The 9941-nt window shown below is 31.2% G+C and overlaps 1 protein-coding gene across 8 annotated transcripts in view; it reads right to left on the bottom strand.

Annotated features, from left to right (window-relative positions):
• Nucleotides 1-4877: 4877 nt before the first annotated feature.
• The window catches only part of NBEAL1 (neurobeachin like 1), a 193018-nt gene continuing 187954 nt past the window's right edge, over nucleotides 4878-9941 (bottom strand). For 6 of the 8 annotated variants that reach the window (XM_032354479.1, XM_032354480.1, XM_032354481.1 and 3 more), the window contains one exon: nucleotides 6280-8267. In XM_032354479.1, the coding sequence (XP_032210370.1) occupies nucleotides 7991-8267 (277 nt within the window). In that variant the 3' untranslated portion in view covers nucleotides 6280-7990. Of the gene's footprint in view, nucleotides 5673-6279; nucleotides 8268-9941 lie in introns of those variants that run through there. The other 2 variants (XM_032354484.1, XM_032354486.1) reach the window with 1 other exon arrangement.

Raw genomic sequence — 9941 nt, 5'->3', positions numbered from 1 at the left:
GACAGGTTTCTTATACTGAAGAAAATCATACAACTCCTATAGCTAGGATGGAGATTATATATATACATATATATATATATACACATATATATATATATATGTATATATATATTTTTAAGGATGGCTTTATATTTTTAACATAGAAAACAGCATCATTTCCAATATAGGCCTAAATATCTTAAATGTTAATGCTTTATTTTCTGTAATATTAGGACTTTTTATATGAAAAATTTAAAGTTTTTTTCCATACTGAGAAGTCATCAGAAGTACTTAGGGAATATATCCAGGGCTTTTTAATTAGAAAAATTCTAATAATTACTACCTTCAAGGCTATGAGAGACCTAATTCTATTTTTAAACCTAGCATTTGGTAACTCGTGCTTTTTATTGATACTTTAAAGTGTTAAATAATTCACATACACAAAATATTCACTGACAGTCACTAGAAACTAATAAAAGCAAACACACACTTTTTGGAAGCAAATTTTAGTTATAATATTCAAATGTGAAAGGTCTGAAGAAAGTTATAATAATAACTGAAAAGGAAATTTGACTGGTTCAGTGGCAAGCAAAACAAAGGCAAGAAAGCCATTCTGAACAAATTTTAGAAAAATGTCTCCAAGGGGTGCCTGGGTGGCTCAGTGGTTAAGCATCTGCCTTCTGCTCAGGTCATGATCCCAGGGTCTTGGGATGGAGCCCCGCATTGGGCTCCCTGCTCTGCGGGAAGCTTGCTGCTCCCTCTCCCACTCCCCCTGCTTGTGTTCCTTCTCTTGCTGTGTATCTCTCTCTGTTAAATAAATAAATAAATAAAATCTTTAAAAAAAAAAAAAAAAGGAAAAAGAAAAATGTTTCCAAGGATAATGATTAAACCTATTTTCATATAGGCCTGTGAATAAGCAATCTGACTTATAAAAATAAACAGATATAATTTTTTTTTTTTTTAAGATTTTACTTATTTATTTGACAGACAGAGAGAGAGACAGAGACGGAGACAGCAAGAGAGGGAACACAAGCTAGGGGAGTGGGGAGAGGGAGAACAGGCTCCGCAGGGAGCCCAATGCCATGTGGGGCTTGATTCCAGGACTCTGGGATCATGACACCAGAGCTGAAGGCAGACACTTCACAACTAAGCCACCCAGGCGCCCCTGACTATAATGTCTATAGTGTAAAATATTTTAAGACTTAAAAATCCTGAGGCATAATTTTTTTATACTAAGAGATTCAGAAAGTCCAGAGTAGTGCCTAGACTTCTGTATATTATAGAACTTCACAGACAAGTCTGATCTGCAATCTCCATTAAGAAACACTGGCTTAAGAAAATTCTAGATCCAAATTAAAGAAGCTGTGGCTGGCATTTTAATAATATTGAAATGATGGCTAATAATACTATATGGTTGTTGCAATAATGTCATGAGAAAAAGCACCACCAAGATATAGGAAAGTTCTTTAGAACAATGTTCTGGGTGGGGTCAAATTTTAAGCAAAGCAAATGTTGGTTGTATATGATAAAGGAATTAGGCAAAAAGAATATTGAGAATGGATATTTGTTGGGAGTAATAAAAATATTTACGGTTGACCACTTACTGGGAAAGAACAGAGTCAGCTGATTAACAGTAATTAGCACAAGCTAGGAGTCTGGGTGATAGAGGAAAGCAAGAGATAAGATTTAGAAAAGAAAAAGAACACAAATTCATTATATCAGTTAAAACTTTTATCCCACAGACAGGTGTAGGAACTTATTTATGAAGACAATTGTATTGATGTATTTGAAAAGACCAACCTTCACTCATTCACACACACATCCTATGACAGTACATGTAATATGTATTATTTAATATTTATATTTAATAGAGTTCATGCACTTGTATCTTTTCACTTGAAGGATGATAAAGACAATGCTACTCATTTTATAAATGTAAATATATAAAAGGAGCTAACCTTTTTAAATTTAACTAAAAGATTTCCATTAGTGATTTCTTTAGTAATAACAATAAAAATATACTTAAAGGCCATGTGTCTATCATCATTAAATAAAAATCTGATATTCGAGTTAAAAATTTTTTTTTTAAGATTTCATTTATTCAATTGACAGAGAGAGAGAGAGAGAGACAGCAACGGAGGGAACACAAGCAGGGGGAGTGGGAGGAGAAGCAGCCCCTCCCCCCCCCAGCAGGGAGCCTCTGTTATGGGGCTCCAGTCCAGGACTCTGGGAACATGACCTGAGCCGAAGGCAGACGCTTAATAACTGAGCCACCCGAGTGCCGCTCAAGTTAAAATTTCCTCGGCCTACTCTTATTCAAGTAAAATATAAACAATCTTAGGTTAAGATTCAACATTCAAATCTAAATTCTAATTAATTATGAGAGTACATTTACTCCTTCAAATGCATAAAACTGATTTTCAATACCAGTTCTTTAAGGATAGTTGTTACATGCCTTATATAGAGAAAAAAAGGAAGCCTCACTGACATTCCTTGCTAATGACATGAATGCCTGGCATTTTCTTTCCTACAGAAAGGATGTGACCTTAAAAAAAATTGCTGTTACCTAATGGAAACTAACAGGTAGAAACTTATTAATAGCTGACATGAGCTTCACAGGCTTAAAAGATTTTAAGCCAACTGGACAAGCTTTAGTTTCATCATATACTTTTCTAATTTTCATGCCCTGATCTATTTTTTCTTTTCTCGTCCAATTTTATCTAAGCATCATGGAATACTAATTGGAGAGTGAAAAACTGGTTCTTTATTCTCTAAATGAAAACAGTTATTGTATGTTTTAATATCTGAGACCTCATTTTCTAAGAGTAAAACCATTATCCTAGTATAAATCTCTATCACCAGGATGCTGAGATCTTTCATTGATTTCGTTGATGATTCCCCTCACCACCAGTGTCAAGAAGCAAAAGCAGATGAAAATTTCCTTAGATAACAAACTTCATAGCAGCCAAGTTGAGATATTATATGATGAGCTAAAATCACCTGTTACTCTATTCTAATCATACCGTTGTTCATTTATCTCATTATATAAATAGAAACATCTTCTATGGGTTACACTAAATATACCAGAATCCCCCAAAGTATATCTTTCCAGTGATTCTATCTAGTCATTTTTAATTCAGTGGGCTACACTGTTTAGAAGAGGTTTATATTTTTCATATAGAGGTTTATATTTTACTATATTTGCTTACTTTAATAGCTAAACACAAGTTCCATTCCCCTAGACTAGTATTAGTATTCTTAGGTTTTCCTGAAAATATTACATTTTTGGTTTTTACTTTTTGGAAAAACTAATATAAGGAATCATTCCACAGTTCTGAGCATCTACTGTTAGTCTAGGTAGGATATTTATTTTACTGTGAATGAAGGGTCTTCTATTTGTGCTATAAAATGAATACTGCTTGTTTGGTTCTTCCATCTAAAGAGCAGCAAAATAAAACACCATAAATTTGGGGACTTTGCCCTGAAAAGTTAAACTTCTTTGTAATTTTTGTAAGCATTCATCCAAAATAATTCCAAAACCAACATTAAGTAACCTTAAAAATAAAGAAGACATCCTTATACCAAAATCTCCAGATGAGTAAGCAAAAGAAAAATCTCCAACATTTTGATTCAGAACAGTTTAAAAAAAATCAACATTTAAAATATCAAAAGTCAGTCATGTTGGTTCTGATGACCTGAAACCTCCTAAAAAATGTAATATAAAAAACTGAATGAAATAAATAGAAGCAACAAATCTCAATAAGTAATTATCTCTATTGACTTGTTTTGAGACATTTTCATCAGAAATTTCTTAAGTCCTTAAAACGGAAATTTTCACATTTATATATGCTCTATTTTACACTTGCTGCATTGGTTTATTTCAGTGCTTCTTACCTAAAACATAACCGTTTTTTTGTTGATGGTATTGTTTTCTTTTACTGAACAGAGCAGGGGATTTTAAATAATTGGAATGAAAATTCTTTTGTAAGTTATCAGTCCTGACTCAAACAGATCATATCTATTCAAAAAGCTTCCCTAAACTGAATCTTGTACTTCTCTTAACTGTTTTACTCACTCATAGGATTAAAGAAAATGGTATTAAATACTGTGGACAACCAAAGAGAAGAATTACAGAGGGAAAGTTTCTTAAAGATGCCATTGAGAAGACAACTAGATGTAAGGAAATCTATGATTTGTGGAATAAAAAGGAGCATTATAAGAAACTATTATTGTGAGAAGTCTTTTTTTCCCTTCTGATCACAGACCCCTTTATGAAAGCCACACATGCACTCCTGAAAAAAACGCAGTTAACACGCAGAATTTCCATACAATTTCAGAGGATTTATAAATTCCCCCAAACTCATGGAATCTCAGATTAAGGACACTTATAGTTGAAAAAGCTCTCTGACTTAACTCCAAAGATGACCTTATAAAAGCACTAGGTTTAACAATCTCTTTGAATTCCAAAATAAATCTATCAGCTTTTTACTTTAAAATAGTGAATATTAAGCATATGTAATACTTAACTATTATAATAAAATTATCTTAAAAGTTATACATAACATGAAATAGAAATGTTTTTTAAAAATTACTATATCTACATGACAAGTTTAAGTGATACAAATCTTTTCAATTCATTTATCAATCACATGGAAGTTATAGGTAAAAATATTAATGTATTTGGGTATCATTGCTAACACTTCTAATTACGGGGAAAGACACAGTATTTGCTTAGTAAGGAATAAGCCAAGAAATTTTGAACTTTGCAAATATAAATTGTGTTGCAAATGCTACTTAAAGGGTCCACCTGTCAAAATCATAATCAGCATTTTTCCTTCATTATACTACTAATGAAATGTATCTGCAAAATATATCTCTTGTTTCTCTTATTCCTACTTAACCTTTATTATTTAAGCATAATAATGTATTTCAGTAAGTTCTCATTAGTAATATGCTAAGTAGTAGTGGAATGACCCAATGTACCGGTTTCAACTGTCTTATATTCAACTTATCATGAAAACCTGGAATTTACATTGAGTTTTGAAAATCCAAGTGTGCAACAAATGCCTTTAAAATATTACCCTAATCAGAAGTTCCATAAATAAACTGATGAATTTTTAAATATGGTGGTCAGTAAATAGAAAAATGATTAAATAAAGAATACATTAAAAGCCATGTCTCTCAACTGTCCGATCATCTGTACTCTTCTTAGAAATATCTTACATTTTGCTGGTTAGGATAATAATGGAATTATATACAACTTCTTCATTTTTGGAAGTTTTCTTCCTCAATGGATCTAATGATCGTCAGGAATGAACCACAAATCTAATTCAATTGTATTTTCTCAAATCCTTGGTGTAGATCAAGAATTAGTCAATAAGACTGGATTCAATGTTAACCAGAAATTTTTAAAGTGGATAATAATACAACCAATGTCTTTATATACACATAGCATACTGAATTTTGGTAATCCCTAAGTAATTTTCAGTGATAAAAGCCCAGATATATTTCAGAGAGTTGAGAGATGTGGTTAAAGTGCCAAAGCAATAAATCAAGTTTCATTTATCCATGACAGAAGATGGAAATAGTAATCACTTGAAATCTTGAGTATTATATTCAGTTTCTCCAGCTGAAATCTGGCTGAGTCGCTTGCTAGATCCCCACAATTTTCGAGAAAGCTGACCTGAACGCATCTGTTTAAAGTAATTCAGAGAAACAAAGAATAGATGTTATTAAGAAAAAAGAAAGAAAAAAAAAAAAAAAGAAACGAAATTGATATACAAGACACTGATTCTGTAGAATGCAGAACGTAGTTTTGTTAACAGAATAATTAACATTTTAGTGATTCGTGATTAATAATAATTAAAGAAAGGCTTCTCTACATTGGTTGTCTTTCAACTAAGAAAGGTCTAATACTAATGTTAATTCTAAATTTTATAAAATTAAGTGTCCCAGTTTGTCCAAATTACCAGAGTCCCTTTCTTTATAAATTAACAAAACCAGGTGTTATATGCAACTAATGAATTCTTGAACACTACATCAAAAACTAATGATGTGTTAAATGTTGTCCAAATGAACATAATAAAATTTTTTTTAATTAACAAAAGTATATTTTACTATATTAAAATAATCTTCCGAAATTATACTTTAATAAGACACATAAGTTGAGTATCTTCTCCTCTTGTATTTAAGTAATATTAATGCTTATCACAGGGATAAGAAGAAAGTAAAATAATGTTTAGATGAAAAGAAAATAACTTTAGGATATTTTGATATATAAGAATTTAAAAAAATAATATTTAACAAGAGAATGATAAAATGTGATTTAGAAAACAAAAACAGCATCAGTTCTCTGAAGATAAGAATCACATTTTATCCATCATTAAATTTTTACCACCTGCCATACTTCTCAGAATATAATAATTATTAAATATTAATTCAACTGGTGAATAAATTCCCCTCTAAAAGTGCTTAAACTTCTAGGTAGGGCAAAAAAAGAACCCATGTGGGAAACATTTCTCAGTCTAAACATATGATTATGATGTCAGAATTACTTTCCCAAGTGCAACCTACTTCTTAATGGTGATTCATCTGCCACTCTTTTTCAATGGTTATACTTCTCTAAGGGACACTTATTGAAGGGGTAAAAAAAAATCAAGGCTCATGCAAAGACACTTTGGGATGCTTGTTTTACATTTTCATTTCTAGGTGTATTTCCAGAAACATTGTTTCCATTACTCTACTACCACATTACCACTTCATTTATAAATACAAATTTTGTACTGAGAATGTAACATATAAAACTGATGACTTAAAATATACATTAATCAAGATTTTGATCTTTTAGATAAATTCAGATATTGAAATAAAAATCTTTTCATACCTAAATCTTGATTTAATTTTGATACTGTCATACACAATTATATTTCAATTATGCAAGATTCTAAGTATTCAATTATATACTAACGTAGAACTATACTTCAGCTGATACATCCAAAGATATAAAATGATAAATACTCCTATTCAAAATCTACATATAATTCAGATTCTCTGTGTTGTAGACTACAAAAATCTTTCAGTGAAGACAAAAAACTTATTTAGTAAGTAGTACAAAACACTGACTGAGGCCTATGAAATGAAGCTATTTAGGGGTTTTTTCCCCAATCAATTTTTAGAAGAAAATGTGTGCACATAATGGTCACTTCACTTAAAAAAAAATCAGTAAAATAAAAAAGTGAAGCATACTCAGTGAGAAAAAGTGCTTAAAATGTTTTAAATATAAGTGAATACCAAGATATGGACTTGCTGAGATTGTTTGGGGGATTGTTAAACTAAAGGTAAATGACAATATCAATTTAATAAGACCTCTGTTTTGTTACAATAATATCTTGAAAAAGAGTATAAGAACTAACAAAACCTTAAAATATATATAAAACAAAAAGGCCCCCATGATCCGTGGTAGATTTACTAAAACCAGTGACAGTGTGTTATTCACTAGTGTCTTCTCTTAAAATGATTCCAAGAGTTGCCATTATTTTAGATTTCTCAGAAGAGACTGATGCAATCAGTACAAATTTATAATGCTTAATTTGACTCTATATAATAAAAGAAATTTTCTAGAAGAATCACTAAATTACTTGGAATATAGCCACTAAGTTTTCGAAGGAACAATACCAGATTTATGGTATCTGAATATTCAGTGACTGATAAGCCACTGGCAAATCTATAGTTAAGTACAAGAAACTCACTGAGAATTAAGCATATTTGTTCTGCTAATTCTGGTATTCTTGTTGAAAGTAAAGTATATAGTTTTATTGTTGGAGTCTGTATTTCATTTTTTATAAAGGCTTTTATGTATTAGAAATCCAAGTAGTGTCTTGAATCTAGATTTGGAAAGATAGATAATAAAAGAACTTCCTTATTCATACAGAGTGATAGAAACCGCCAAATATGTGCTTTCACTTATATCACAATATAAACATCACTCTTGAGTATTAGATTTATGACCTTTTCATTTACTGCCCTTTGAAAAATCAAATTTGGTTTTTAGTTTGTTCATCCATAATGGAGACTTCTGATTCAGCTGGAACAAAGGAGAACCAAAGGAATCCCCCACAGTATGGGAAAAGAAGTTCTTGATGCTGTGTTTTACCTCAGCTGGTTTCCCAACACCCACTACAATCAATTTGCCATCTTCTAATCCTACAAGAATATGGCTGTATTCTTTGGTGACACAAACACAGTGGATAGGCATTCGCATGGCTAATGGGTTCATGCTGAGATTCAAACTAAAAGAGAAATAAAACACACACATAATTACACAGATACATAATAGATTCAGAGAATCTTATACCTGAGAGATAACCTAATGATCATTGATTCTGCATTCTAATTTTACAGATGTGTAACTTAGATTCAGAAAGCCTGAATGACTCACACAAGGGCCCACATTACAGCATTACTTAAAATACATACTGTTTTTTTTCCTAGTCTCAACATCTGTTTTTCTTCTAACCATATATATGATCTCTCACGAAATGATTTTTACCTTGTTGATTAAAAAGTTAAAGTAGAATAAAAAGGAAAAAGTTCAAAAAGTGTTCGTGTGCATGTTGGGGGGTAAGGTTGATGAAACTGTTCTATTCGCCTTGTCTTAGAAAATATAATATATAAACATATAAGATAAAACATAATAAAATAATATATAATATTTAAAAACAGAATTATATAAAAACATAACATAATACTCAATTATGGAAAATGTCCATAGCTTTTAGGATTAAAGAATAAAGAATCCTCTGATGTACACACTATGTTTGGACCAACCTGCTAAAAGATCTCATTCATTTTTCTGATCTGGGATTCTCTTTTTTTCCCCCTCACTACTGATCTGGGATTCTCTTAACAATACTGTAAAAGAAAATGTTGGAAAGCTATGATTCAAATAGGGACTCGGTGCTTTATTGCTGGAGAAAGAATGACAAAAATAAAAAGAATTACAAAAATGGGGAAAGGATGTTGGTACAGAAGTGATTCTGATATGAATGTGGGAAGAGAGAACACCCTGGGATCAGGAAATGATTTATAAGAATGGTTTGGGAGGGGCCAAGACAGTCTCAGGAATATAAATGTAAATATAAACCATAATCAATTTTTTAAAAATGGAGGAAAGGATATATTTGGGAATACAAAGAGTAATAGTGCTTTGTATGTATGTTAGTAAATATGAAGAATATAAAACTTAAAAACATTTCCACTATTTAAACATCCTTTTCCTTCAGTGCTTTAAATAATAAGACTCCCCACCAATTTTACATACACATAATACACAATCATGAACAGATACATTAGCCTTAAAAATACTTTAGTTTGTTTTACCACAATTAAAAACAATTTTTAAGACCTAGCTGTAGTTTGTAAAAATTCAAAATATAACTGAACAAATTTACAAATCTATAATCCAGACTTGGCACAATGAAAATTCTTTTCCTGGCTTTTTAAAAAAAATTTTACTATGCTAAAATACACATAACATAAAGTTTCCTACATTTTTAAAACATACATCTATATTTCATTTACTAATCCAGAAATAATTTAGCTTCCCCAATTTTTTTCAGAGTTGTTAAAAAATGACACGTTCACAATAAATGATAAACTTTACAAAAAATTAGAAATCTGTGATTGCTGATTTCTACTCTAGGCTGCAAGTATTACTACCTTTTCTTTCTTTCTTTCTTTCCTTCTTCTTTTTTTAAAAAAATATTTTATTTATTTATTTGACAGAGAGAGAGATCATAAGTAGGCAGAGAAGCAGGCAGGAAGTAGGCTCCCTATCGAGCAGAGAGCCTGATGCAGGGCTCGATCCCAGGACCCTGAGACCATGACCTGAGCCAAAGGAATAGGCTTTAACCCACTGAACCACCTGGGCGTCCCTCTTTCCTTCTTTTTTAAAGATTTTATTG

This window comes from Mustela erminea, chromosome 8, assembly GCF_009829155.1.
Source record: "Mustela erminea isolate mMusErm1 chromosome 8, mMusErm1.Pri, whole genome shotgun sequence".
In the NCBI taxonomy this organism is placed as follows: Eukaryota; Metazoa; Chordata; class Mammalia; order Carnivora; family Mustelidae; genus Mustela; species Mustela erminea.
Note: the sequence above shows the minus strand (reverse complement) of the source record. Positions and strands in the feature narration are given on the sequence as shown.